Source organism: Aquila chrysaetos, chromosome 13 (genome assembly GCF_900496995.4).
Source record: "Aquila chrysaetos chrysaetos chromosome 13, bAquChr1.4, whole genome shotgun sequence".
Lineage (NCBI taxonomy): Eukaryota > Metazoa > Chordata > Aves > Accipitriformes > Accipitridae > Aquila > Aquila chrysaetos.
In genome coordinates this window covers 18,267,132-18,281,313 of record NC_044016.1, presented here as the reverse complement: position 1 = coordinate 18,281,313, position 14,182 = coordinate 18,267,132, and the positions used below count along the sequence as shown (strand labels likewise).

The window sequence follows — 14,182 nt, the reverse complement described above, 5'->3', positions numbered from 1 at the left end:
TGTGCTGCTGCATATAAGGCAGTTTGCAACACAGGCTCATTCACGTGAGCCCTGGTACTCCAGGGAATCTGTGGAACCAAGTAAAGCCCCTTCCAAGTGCCCTGGAAAGAGACTTTGCTGACTTGGTCTCACTCACAGGCTCCTGGCACAAAAGCAGAAAGGGATGATGACCTCACCAATGACTACTGATATCTCTGCTATGGGGAACCAACTTCCATTTCTTCCGACTTCAGATTGGGGAAATTAAACTAGTGTTCACTTACCTTCTCCCTGCCACACTTCCTGCAAAGCAGCTGCTAGAGACATCAGCATCCTACAGCACAGGGCTCTGCTACCAGCTCTTCTCCGTCGCAACTGCTTGACTTTAGTAAAAACATTTTACTAAGTTTCCCCAGTGTTATTTTTCCAGGTCAACAGTTGACATGGGACACTGCCTGATCTTGAATGAGGGAGGCACCATCCTCCCAATTAAAAGAAACTCTGAATTAGAGAGAGTGGGAAAACAAGGGAGATTGAGACACTGACAGGTAGTTTTGAGCCATGGAACAATGTGAGGAAGAAAGAAGGAATGAGTCAAACAGACCTTCGAATTACATCTAACTCCTCTCCCAAGTTCTCCTTTAAATTTTATTTTAGAGATATTCAGCATTACAGGGACAATTTATACTAGTAAAACAGGCTGTAATGCTTGCTCTCTCCTCAAGAAAAGCAGCAGAGTTAGAGATTAAGTTCAGTTCAGACTTCAAACATCCACAAGTGAGATACGACTGCCCAGACTAGATCTGGGTTTTACAGCTGGGGTTCTTCAACAGCTAAACTTCCAGCCAGAACAGTCCAAACTAGGAAAAAGCTTTCTAAAGTCTTCTTTTCTGTTGTTATTATTTTCCTTTTTAATTTTCGTAACAGCTCTGCCTTCAACCTCCTTCCCCCATTTCCTTGCAAGTGGCTACAGTTCAAACCCAGGGTTCATAACTGTTGAACATTGTCCTGCTTGACAGAGCAGCTGCCTGGCTGCGTCAGTGAAAGCAGTGATGGGCCAGTGGGACACAGCACTCCGAGGCCCTTGTTTTCCAGGCCTGCCCCATGCCAAAGACAGCAAAATTCCTATTTTTGTAAGAATGCTGCACATTTAGTCAGACACGTCATCTTCTGCATGGTCTAGAGTCCTAGAGTCTACCGTCAGCAGTTTCACAGATTTAAGGGAAGCAGAGAGTCACTCTAGGTAGCCAAGTCTGCATTGTTTTAACAATACAGATGCCATTTTTGTTGAATGCTTACCTTACACAGACACAGGCAAATATGGTGACTGGCAACTCTCAGGGTGCAAGTGGTGGGAGTCATTAACCACAGAACATGGAAACTGAGCTTCTGTTCTGAGGAACAATGACTGAACTTGATTTCCAGAAGCATGGGCTTAAGTTGGGTTACCTAGATCTTGAGAGGAAAGCACTAGGCTTACACAGAACAGTAAGGAGAGTAGTGGTGGGTGGGTATGAGAAGGCACATGTGTGGTCCTCTTACTGTTTTAAATCCTCTCCCTCATCCTTCTGTAATTCCACTAACAAATTAATACACATCTTGAACATACCGTTTGCATGACAAGATTATGTTTATCTACTGGCTACAGCTCCTGGAAAGAAGTTACAACTGTGGCCAAACCTGACTAGAACTACAGAGATGACAGGGCACTGCCCTAGGCTTGGGGATCCTCATTTTGCAAGTGGAGTGAATCAGAGGACTCTGTGCAGACACAAGTGCAGTGGGGCTGTCTTCAGCACTGGGAAGGGGCACAAAGAGACTAGTCAAAACGAGTGACCAGTTCAGGCCAAACCCACAGACCACAGCTGGACTCTCTGCACTCTCTCATCTGCCCCACATCAGTTCTCTTGCAGCAGTCAGAGCCTGCATCAAACCTCCTTTTCTAAATCTCCCCCTGTTCTTCCCAGGGCTATGCTGAGATGATTTTGCAGGGGAAGACTAAAGATAAAAACACTGGGGGGGGTTGCAGATAAAAAAAACCTAGCAAGTCCCAATGCCTCACCATTGCTTCAGAGAAGCACAGTATACAGCACCAATGAGCCTATGGCAGATGAACACATGGACTCCATAGTCACCAGAAACATCCGATGTTCTCCAATCACAGGGAAGTGAATGCAGCTGATGTCTATAGTTGAGACTCCTATCCACCATGGGTCTGTTCTCAAAAGCTCCAGGCAAATATTGTTAGAAGAGCAGAACCAAGACCATACTTCTTAATTCCACTCAAGATAAACCTCCAAAAGGCAGTAATTGCAAAAAGACTAGAACAGACTCAGTTCTACCCAGCAGAGACCAATGATATAGGCACCCACACGTATGCACATGCTCCTCCCACCAGCCATCAAACTTGCATGACATCAGAAGACACAAAAGGAATGCTATCTACTAAAAAATGCTTTAAAAAGCCTCCCAGGCAGAAAACACCCAGACTCTGGTCCTTAGCACCCCAAATACTCCAAATCTGAGAGAACTCCATTCAGTTTATTTATCCTCAAAGCCACTATGAGAACCAGAATCTCTCTGTATAAACATAGCTTCAGTCATGTTTGGGGCCATGATTTCATAGGTCATGATGTTAGAACTCACAGATAGAACAAGGTCATTACAGCCCTCACTCAGCAGGTGGATAGGGTCTGGTAACAAAGGTGTTACTGCTAAAGTAGGGCCTTTAATCCTCCAATTTCCTCCTTGCCTTCCCAGACCACAATGTGTTACAAAGTAAGACTGCTTCTGCAGTACAGGAGCCAGGGGAATGCTGCAGCTCCATGCTGTGATATGTATCATCCTTTCTGGTAGCAAGAATTTTTACAAAATTCTCAAACTATCCCTATGTTGTTATCTTAATAGGCTGGTTAAGGTTTATTGCTCTTACTGTGGCAACAGAAACCATACACTCCTCCAACTCTACTCCTACCTGCAAGTGAACCTTCCAGAAGTGCCATTTCCCATTAAGTCTCCAGCAGATCTCCTACTCTCCTCCCACCACTCAGTTTCTGCTCAGTACAAATACCCAGTGCAGCCTGGCCTCAGCTGGCAGTCACCTGTATGTGGTGGACTCACACAGTAAATTTCTCACCAGTTCTGTTACTCTACCCATGGCTTTGCTGATGTGATAGAGTGTTATGGTTAATTCATGTCCAAGTTTCAAGGATTCTCTTGGAAGGCTAGCATTCACCTGTTAACTTTCTCATCCTATGCAGGGAGACAGCATTTTACATACATAGTTCAGAAGGGAATTAGCTAAGAAAACAATGGTAGTGTCAAGAAGCACCCATCAGAGAGAAGCAGCAACCTACAAAACGGTTGTGCTGCAAAGAGAACCCTGACAGCGCACAGCATGGAGCCCTGGCATTCCCCTAGCTCACACCCTAGAGGAGCAGTGTTATTCAGCAGTGTTGACACCACAAAGCACAGCAGTCCAGAAAGACCAGAAGGAGCCTGAAGGATTAAAGACCTTCATTACAGGGCCTCATCCACCCTGCATTAAGATACAGGGACTTAGTTCCATCTATGATTTACAGCCCATTTGCTGCTGAACCTCAGCTCCAAACACAGATTAAGAGCAGCCCTATTTATCACAGGCTGACACCCCTCTCAGACATAAGGGGAAGACAGTACAAGGGACACCTAGAACTGGAGAGGCACCTATAGCATAGCTAATCTTATCTGTTATGCATGTACTGAGAGAGGGGAGGATGGGAGATGGCTGCTCACACCACTGCCAACCACTCCTGCTTTGGCCACAGGGATTTAAATACACCCCTCCTAACTCACACCCCATGCCCACTGGCCTAGTTCAGTTATTACATTGCTGTGATGTGGTGATACACTGCCATTGCCCTGAGATACCTCATTAGCTGAAGGGGAAGCTGCCTGCATTGGGAGACCTCACTTGACACTCACCTCTGCTCAGCCATAAAGAACTACATCAGCCAGGTTTGCAAACACAAGGAACAATGCCTTATAGTCAGGCTGGAAAATGCATGTGGAGCACATGAGACATTTCAGGCTTCTCCTATAAAAATACCACATTAACCCTTTTGAGTGCAAGCAGATGCAAGCTGTTTCATCTCTATAGATTTACACCAAACGTCTTGTGTTTTATCATGGAGCAAGCCAGTAATACAGGATAATCCTTCAAGACCAGGTCTTTGATCTCTATGGTTAGGCATCTTTAAAGTAAGAATTAGGACCATGTAAAAACTTGCAATGGCTCTCACTGCGTCAGATCCTTTCCTGGTAGGCATTGTGTGATTCCAAGTGGTTCCTAGTTGGGAGAATCTGGCCAAAGGGGTGGTCTCTTCACCCCACAAATGGAGGGATGGGCTAGAGATGAGTGGCAAAAGACAGAATTTGAATGCTTACTCTCTCCTCCAATATGAGGCAGAAAGCACAAAATTAAATTAGTAAGAGGCAAGTTCTAAATAAACAATAGGTGATCCTTCAGCAACATGTAGTCAAGGTATGAAACTTTTTGCCACAGGTTGTTCTGGATGCAAAGACCCTACATAGATTTGGTGGGGGGAAGTGAACAGGTTTAGGTAAAAGAAGTCAACTGGGCTACTAATGCACAGACAGCAGTTCCATCTCAAAAAGTCCCCAAGACCAAAATACGTGCTGTTCTTACAGTCTCCTCTAGGTCCCCCCTCTGGCACTTGCAGGAGATAGGATACTGAGGTGGGGGCAGACAGACTGTAGGTCTAACACAGGATGGGTGCTCTTAAGCGTCATTCATGGAAGCAGGCCACACAGCATATACATTCACTTGCAATGTCACAACACAAGGGGATGCACAGAACAAAACCTGACAGTGTTCTTGCAGATCCAACTCACCTCACTCACCATAGATAGCTACTGAGACAGTGTCCAGCACCACAAACTAAACTGGCACCCCCACATACCATTTCAGGAGCAAGACAGGGGAAAATTTGCATTGCACTGCAGTCCTCTGCAAAATACCACTGAGGGGTTTCCCAAGAATGACTTTTTCTGTCCAAGCCAGAATAAAGGGTTTTCTATGAACAAAAACATATACATAGAAGCTACTGATTTTTTAAGCCTCTAAATTATTTCACTTCATATGCTCCACACCAAATACTGCTGTTCTCTCCTGACCAAAGAACTTTTATTTCTTCAGAATAACCAATTCCTAGGAATAAAGAAAAAATAAAAGAAAAGAAACCCACACACAAAAACAGTCTGGCTGCAGACAATTGTCTGGAACAACCACTTGGATTTGTGTGTAATAACTGGGTGACAGGATATGGAAGGGTTATTTTATATTTTCCCAGCTTACATCCAGACACACTCAGCAAACTGGAGGATCTAGCTGCCTGTCTGGCAGCTTTCCTCAAGATGGAAAATTCCCTCTTCAATCAAAGGAAATTTTCATCTCATCTTATGCCCATATAGACCTTGGCAGATTGTGGCCTCTGATGCCAAAAAGGACAGACATCAGTTAAATAAAGAGGCTGCATCATGGAAACAATGTGATCCCATTAGGAAGATGAGACAGATTTCTGAACAAAATGGGTGTGAGGGGATAGGATCTTTATGCCATCAGCAACTTGAATTCTGTGATCTCCTTGAAATCAGCGGCTCAAAAGCTGGTTTGTAGCCCAGTCAAATCAATTAAGCAGCCACCCAAGGCCAATCAATAGTTTGTTCCCTAGAAATGTCAGAAAACAAAGTCCACCTACTCTCATTCTGGACATTAATGAATATTGAGGTATTTGGGAATACTTTATCCAGGCACCTCCTGTCCTTTCATAAATCTAAATTCAGATAAGGACCTACCTTGCAGTCAGGCAACAAACCTCAGGTTAACCCATCCCTGAAATGAGACATGACTAATAAAAACCCTCCTCAGGATACCTAGGCTCAGGTGCTGGTTTCCTCTTTTCCTCAGAAGGTGTTTCTAGCCCTGAACTCTTAGGTCTTCTCATTTGGGCTGATGCTGGAAGAAGGGCTGGGAGGTAATCCCAGGCAAAGCTGTAAAGGGCTTCTTAGGTGTGTTTGCTGGGCATAACAACCAACCAACCCAGTCATGCCAGTCCCACAAGATGGCTGCTCATCTGAGGAAGGCAATCCACAGCCTCACAGTTTACCATGCCTGAGTGACACCTCCCCAGGCTTCAACACATCTCCTCGTTGACAACACTCATTTAGAAGGTACATGCCAGTGGGGCACAGGCATTGATCTCCACTACCAGCACCACAGCTCAAGCCTTGGCAAGCTGAATGGGCTCTGCAGCAGGACTTCATTTCTACAGTGAGCCTGGATTGTGGGCTGGCTGGCTAAGAGTGCTGGGGGAGGAAAGGGCTGGAAACAGAGACTGGTCCGCACCAGCTGCTTGCAAAGCTGACAGTCACTCACAGCACCTTCTTTGGGCTTTTAGCTCCTGCCGCCCCCAGATGCAATTCTGCCATGCTAACCCAGAACAACTAGGAAGACCCAGGGTTTGTATTATTGCACATGCAGGTAAGTGGCAGCTTTGATGCAAATCTTCCAAGCAAGATACTTTCTTACATCCAGGTCCACCAGGAAGTTTTCATAAGCATCTGCAGTATTTCACCCTCCATGAAGCCATCAAGGCTGGACTCGAGAGGCAACCAGGTGAGCTCTTCACATGATGTACCCACACAAGGGTACTTTCTTGTAGCATTCCCATTCTGCTAGGGCTGTCTCAAAGACAGAACAGCAGAAGTTCACCTGGCCAAGCGCTTGGTGTGCTGCAGTGATTACAGAGGAGGAAGAGAGACTAGTCACCATGTAAGATCCGCTCCCTCTGCCTCAGCCAACTCCCAAGATGCCCCAGCCTCAAAATGCCTGTCCTACAACTGAACAATTCAGTATGATGTATATACTGAGGTACACAGGGAGGTCAGGTCAATATCCAAACAGACCAGCCCATGTAAGGGAGGAGGTTATAATCAGTCTGAAAAGCAAGAACATCATAGCAAGAGAGGTGAGAAATGCCCAGAGGCACCCTGAGCTGTCCACCCCCAATGAGTGACCAAGCTGGTCCAGAAGAAACCTTCCTTGAACTGTGCTTCACCTGTGTGCCATGTCCCTACAACTTGGGCAGGCCTGTGCCCAGATTGGCATTGGAGACAGCTTTGCATAGGTCACATTGGGCCATATGTCCCTTATGTCAACTTTTAGGCCTGGGTCACAGCAGAATTCATACTGCACAGGGAATGCTTTCCGTGCAGATAAAGGTCACAACTAATTGGCTTTTCTCTAAATCCTTGCCTGGGTGTTCATGCTGAGCAGTTGTGGGTGGTACTGGTGCCTATTCAAAAACAGCTTAGCTGGCTGACTCTGCTGGTCAACAGTGGCGAGAGGACAAACAGGCTCTGCCCACAGCCATGTAGCAAAAACAGCCCTGAGTGCACACATACCTGTGATGTTGGTTGCTAGGAGGAGTTGGGTCACCCGGCAACCTGAATCCCACTCAACAGGAGAACAGGGGCTACAGATAAATGCAAGGGGGTAGGAGGAGCTGGTGCTGCCTACACTGCGGGTGGGAGTGTATTTCCCACTGAAAAGGGAATACATCCCTTGGTTCCCATACTGAGGAATCCCAACAACACTTCTGTGACCCCAGGCATGCTCCAGGAACAGCCAGAGAAGCTGGCTAGACTTGCATGCTACAGCAGAGTGGTACCATGTCCACCCACCACCCCACAGAGGTGTCTTAATGGATGCCAGCCTTGCTTTTTACTTTAAAAAAAGGTGAACCCACTGTTTTGCAAAAGCCATAATTAAAATAAATGATGACCTGGGTCTGCTTTCTATTTTCACTTCAAATATAAGCTAGTCCCCTGCTCAGGAAAACTTTCAGCATCCCAAACAGTGCAACAAATTCAGGAGCTGTAAGATGGTACATGACAGCAGGAAATGAAGTAGAACAGCACTGTCCAGCAAAGCAAAATGGATTAATCTGTTTTCACTGAAATGCAAAAGTTAAATACATAGTATTACATTTTCAGAATTAAATTTTTCATTCCAATAAAAATCAAGAACTGAGAAACATAAGGAAAAGTAACAAGACTTCTTCATGACACTGGGGGGTGGATTTTATTTTTTTTTTTTTTTTTTTTTTAATCTAGCCCAGATTTTCATCAGTCATAAAGACGACCAGCTGAGAGGATGTTTCACTGAACTACCCCAGTGTCAATGAACTTCCCATTATGCTGTATTTGCAATATCTGCAATTTGTCTGAAGTGCCACTCTCTGGAATTAAGTCATTACAGGAGATTCAGTGCTGGATGTCCACACAGGAAAGATGACAACCCTTGAAGATTCAGACCTTAGAAAGCAGACCAAGTAGAAAGAATTCCAAACCTATTATTTTACAATGCCTCAGGCAGAAGTCTCTAAACCTTAAGGTTTCTGAGTGGTTGGAATTGCCTGTTCTATTCTTTGTCTTGGCTAAGTATCTATCACAGCATTTCTAACCCACTAACATAATTTTAGCCCAAATTGTCACAAGCCTAACTTTAGGCATATTCATAGATACTCCAATAGACAAAATTGTACTTACACACTTACACTCATGCAAGTGCTTGTGCCCCTCCTGAGTGAGATTAAGACAAACCAGAAGGATCTAATGTTACCAGCTCTAAACAGGAGGAAAAGCAAAGCTTAGGTGTAAAAGAGTCCTCCAGCCCTAAAGCAATGAACCTGTTTGGTGGTATGCGCTGAAAAACCCATGAAGGAGAGAGAAAACCTTCACATACCACAGGAGAAAGACAAAGCTAGATTTTCACTGTGCCAAGCTGTCTTCAGCCAGCCTGAAGACAAGTGGCTGGCTGAACACGTGACAAGCAGTCAACCCAAAGAAAGGAAATTAATCTGTCCTCATTACCACAAAGCATGAGTCCTTACACAGATCTTTGAAAGCACACACACTGTGCATCAATAATAATGATGCTACTTCACTCTTCTTTGGTCTGAGGAGGAAAAATTAAATACCACATTCCTGGCTCTGCAGAACAACCAGCTACCACTGGGACAGTGACTCAGAAGTCACTACCTGCAAGCCTGAGGTTCACTTTGCATGACCAACTGAATCGCCTTCATATAGGAAGGATCAGGATGATTCCCAGTCGCTCAGCAGGGCTGGCCAGCCAGACCAGAGTCTCATAGCTGATTCCGGATGCAGATACCAGAAGAAAATAACTGACATAACTTGCTGGTCCCCAGCACTGTGTATGCACACATACAAGCTGCAAGGGTACATGAAGAGAGCTGACATGGTGGCTTTGTTAGTGCCTAGTCCACAGTTCCCTTGTAAGCAACTGTAAGGCCAAAATTACGTAGCACAGAAATGCAGTTCTCTGCCACCAGAACAGACTCACATATGACTTCATTTCATTGATTGACATTAAGGAAATGACAAACATTTCTTAATTACCTCTGCCCAGGACAAAAAGGAATATGCCAAGTACATAGGTAATTTAACAACTTTTGTGGATCAGTTGTACCGCCTACAAAGTTATCTGTGTCAACAGCAAAGTTGGAATGGAATTGCCACCATTAAAGGGCTTAGTTCTCTTCAGTTACATGTTTCAGCCAGTTAATTTTGTAACACACCACAATCCAACTGTTTCATTCTGATAACACCTAGGGCAACTAATTAAGGGCTTAGTTTGACTGGCAATGCACAGACTTGTTCCAACCAGATGCTCCCTGCCCCAAGGAGCTTGCTTGCAAGCAAAGCTTAGAAAACCAACACCTATACTTTAGCCACTGCACAAATATGCAAGGGCGCAAGAGTTGAAGAAGGATTTGGAAGAAATGCATTTGTGTGAGAAACCCCTACCCCAAGTTGCAGAGATGAACAAGACATTTCATTTGTAGAAAGCTGAGTCAGTTGGAGAGTACTTCTAAGGGCTCAGTATCAGTACTCCATCTCATAAACCCACATGCAACCCCAGGATATGCATTTTAAAAGCTCCTTGAACAATTTGACTTATAGTTCAGGAAGGGCTTCTCAAGACTACCAGTCCAAAACTATGAAAGAAAACAATAAAAAAACCATACTAGACTGTAATATTGGACAACCAACAAAAAATTCAGGTCTTGAGTTACAGGCCTTTCTCACTTTCCTTATTTGAAGGATTTCACTACAGCATAGGACAACCCCCTGTTCTCACTCTTCTCTCCTGTCCCACAAAGTCTGCTCTGGAACAGCCCCAGTTGCCAGCTGTTATTAAAGATGAGCCCTAACCTGTAAAGTCAGATCTGCTTTTGGCTCTCAATTTCTAACAGCCAGCCAAAAACAAGGTTTCTGAATCTGGCCTAATCTCTAGCAAATAACACCAGACCATTGAAGCAAGAGGTAGAACAACAGGCTGAGGCACAAGGCTCCAACTCAAAATCCTTTCTTGGATTTAGCCGCAGCAGCTGAAGGACTCTAAGTCAATGGGCTGGACTATGAACCGCAACAGCTTGGGAGCAGACATGCTGCCACTTAGCCACCCCTGCTACAGGGGCATGAGTGTCCAGTGAGGAGACAGCAAGGTCAACAGGACCAGTCTTCCAAGGCTAAGGGTTCAAATTTGAACCCTAACTACCATGCTTCACAGCCCAGCTACCTGTACCAGAAACTGCTGGCAGCACACACTAACCCAACAGCAGGTGAAACATCAGTCAATCCCTCCCTTCCCATTATGGTGACTTCTGGTGAAAGGACAATAAAGGGACACTAGCTTCCTCAGCAACAACAGCACGAACCAGCAGACCTCTTGAGTCAAAGCCCTCTGAGCAGCCTTAGTTGTCAACTGCCTAAAGACCAACTTTAGTCAGGAAAAAAAGAAAAGTCCATTACATCAACACCCAAAGCTTGCATATTTCCTGGTTTCACTTACAGGAGGCTGTGGCAGCCTCTCAGCTTCTCCAAGTGGGGAAAGGCTAGGAAGACCTATCACACCCACACTAAACCAATTCAGGGCACATGGTACCAAAATTAGATCTTTACAGTGGGCAGAAATTGAAGATTCCCAAAGCTTGGATGCCAATCCAAGGTTAGTCAAATCTCCCAAGGTTACAGGAATGAGTTTACCATTTACCCAAGGACAGTCTCCTGGGACTTTGCCTAATGGCAGTACTGTTGCAAGCTAGAAACACAACAGCAGCTTGCTTTCCCTTGAATTTGGGGACTTCCAACAAAGGTCATAAAGTGCAAAAGCAAGTGGGTAATGAAGGAGAAGACCAGCTAAGCACACTGTTTTTAAAGCTCAGAAAGCTCTTGGTTTGGGTGGTGGATGCAGATCAGTTCTCATTCTATCTGAATTAGTTGTGCATTCTCCCTTACACTACTACAGACCTGATTTTATGCTCACACCTAACTAACTTTTCACTAGGTTTCAATGACAGCAGACTGGACCTTTTACATAATGCATGTACCATATCTGCCAGAATACATACAGACCTTCACAGACACAGACCAACATGAGAAAGTTGAGAAGGCAGAAGTCCGGTCTGTGCCTGGCAGCCCCACATCATCCGAGGGCAGTAAAGGAAGATGGTACAGGACACTTGGCCTCATCACAGGGTCAATGCACCATGGTAAGCTCCCACACCTCTTGCCACTTGTGCCACCTATCCCATGTCCACACCTGCAAGGAGATCTGGCCCAACACCTAAGACAGCACTGCATACTCTATTAACCGATTAGTATGCTGGTACAAGGCTCAACCAAGACCAGGCAGCTGCACATGGTCCCCAAAGGCCTACAAAACATATAAACCCAGAGTTTCAAAGTCTGTCTTTCTGCCCATACACATGTATATCAGTCATTGTACCACTCCCCACAGCAGGCTGCAACGATACCTCTGATGGTCTACGCATTAGCCTTGCAAGAAACAGTGCAAGCTTAAGGCTCTCTTCTCTATTGAGCCTGAAAAAATGCAGACCACCTGTTTACAGCACAAAACCTTGGCACTAATATGAACAAAATGGCTGCAGACACCCACTCCTGCAGTTCTTCCTGCATGCCTCCAAGCATCCCAAAGGCTGTATATACCCCTGAGAGCTCCTTCCAAAGATTCTCACAGTTTCACAACCTGAGGCTCCAAGAGACAAACAATAAAGCTAAAGGGGGTGATCACAGCCACAAGGCCCCAAAACACACTGTTCAAAAGAAATCCCCCACTGCCTCTGCAGAGATATTCTGCACTGAACCAGTCCACTACAACCTAAAGCATTGCCCTTATTTTATTTCCAAGAATAAAATCTGATCCTTCCTCCCCCAAGAACCACAGACTGTGCAATCCTCGCAGGAAGAAGTACATAGACACAGCAAACTTTGAGGAAACATCAGCACTGTTTCTAACAAAGTTGCCATCAGCCTGTCCAGAGTGACGGCGCAGAAGTGCAGCCACACAGCAATCCGCCTCTGTGTAACACATACAAAAGACTCCACTAGAGTCTGGTATACGGATCCCCAGACCCCAACTCAGGCAAGGAGGGCTGCTAGTTTTCCCAGATCCCTTATTTGATTTGGGGCCAGGCACTACACTTCCCACAGTACTGATGCCAATACAGAGTAACTCTGCTGATTTCAGGGGGTATCCCTTGGTTCACAACACTTTCACCAAATAAGGATCTGGTAATTTTTTGTAACTCACTCATCACAACTCCATTTTTATCCCATTGCACATGGCTCAAAACTCCTCCTTTCATTTGGCAGGAAGGGCTTAGATATTCCTTATCCTGAATCCTCATTTTTTCTTTTGAGCAGTAAGAAAGGATGGAAACAGAGTCCATGAGTCAATGCAGTGAGCCAGACTGCAAAATTCAGCTCAGATTCCAGCCTTCAGAACCAGAAGAGAGAGAAATGCAAATAACGAGCTGAAAGGCATTTTAGGCAAATCATGTTTGTACAATACCTAGCATAGTGGGTTCTAGCCTGGCAAGGGCTGGGAGACTACAGATTGCACACGTACAAAGGTAACTAGACAGACGGGCAAATGCCTATGTAGTTAAATGTGAACCCCATTAAAAGTAAATATTGCTAAAGAACGGACAGATACATCTGCCTTTATCTACCTTTCTGTATGTCCTACTGAATTGTGCAGGTCAACTCTGAGAGCAAAGGAACAGGACTTTAGTAACAGGAATACAGCCTAAGCCAGTTCCTACTGAGCACACCGAGAGGAAACTGGCCCAGCATAATAAACACTGCAAGTTACTAGCTTCTCAAGGCCCCGTTATTAGTTACCTGAAGGGTGCAAAAAACAACCGAGACAAAACGGGCTGTTCTTACCTTTAGCTGGAAAGGTTGAATTTCGTTCAAACTCTGGTTCCTGAGCTTTTTGGTGAGGATCTTCAGCATGGTACAAATCCGGGGAGCCAATAAAGGGTTAAGCATACACACGCGCACGCATCTACATCTGCCGAGCCGCTGCTCGGAGGAGCTTCGTAGGGCTTGCCTCCAGCACCCCCAGGTACGCTGCGGCGGCGGGGGGGCGGACGGCTCCGGACAGCCCGCTTCCAGCTGTGCTCCTCTCTCCTCCGCCACCGCACTCCGTCCTGCGGACCTCCACGGGGGAAGGAGGGGGAATCCCTTTCCAAGGCCTAAAGAAAAAAATAAATACCAAACTTCCTTTGCTTTCCGCCCTCTCCCCGATTACGCTTCAGTAAAGGAGGGAGGTACCCACTGGCAGCTTGCTGCAAAGGACAAGAGACATTCGGCGCAGAGTGTTTGAAGGACGGCAGAGCTCCCTAGCCGAGGCCCCGGGCTCAGCTCAATGGCAGCGCTCCCGTCCGCCCCCATCAGCCTCGACGCCGGCGGCCGCAGGCGGACATCGCGCCCCACTCCCGTCGGGCGCGGGCGGCGCCGGCGCCGCCACCGCCCCAGGCTCCCGCACCGCCGTGGCCACCCCGCGCCCCGGCCCGCGACGGGAAACTTGTAACAAACGGCGCGGCAGCCGCGGCGCCCATTGGCCGGCCGGGGCGGGCCGGGGCGGGGAGGGGCGGGGCCTCCGCTTAAAGGGGCCCCGCCGGCGTTACCACCGGTCCCTGCGCCTCCGGCCAGGAGGGTGCCCGAGGGGCTGGGGCAGGCCAGCCGCGGTGTCACTGGCAGCCCTTCCGGGCGGCGTTCCCTGGGTCCCCGGCCTGGGCGGGCTCAG

At 46.5% G+C, this 14,182-nt stretch overlaps 1 protein-coding gene across 6 annotated transcripts in view; it reads right to left on the bottom strand.

Annotated features, from left to right (window-relative positions):
• Positions 1–13,947, bottom strand: part of LOC115350070 — a 75,239-nt gene extending 61,292 nt beyond the window's left edge. For all 6 annotated transcript variants that reach the window (XM_041128392.1, XM_030035236.2, XM_030035232.2 and 3 more), the window contains exons 1-2: positions 13,712–13,947; positions 13,318–13,628 (exon numbers count right to left, since the gene is read on the bottom strand). In XM_041128392.1, the coding sequence (XP_040984326.1) occupies positions 13,318–13,422 (105 nt within the window). In that variant the 5' untranslated portion in view covers positions 13,423–13,628; positions 13,712–13,947. The remainder of the gene's footprint in view (positions 1–13,317; positions 13,629–13,711) is intronic.
• Positions 13,948–14,182: the final 235 nt, after the last annotated feature.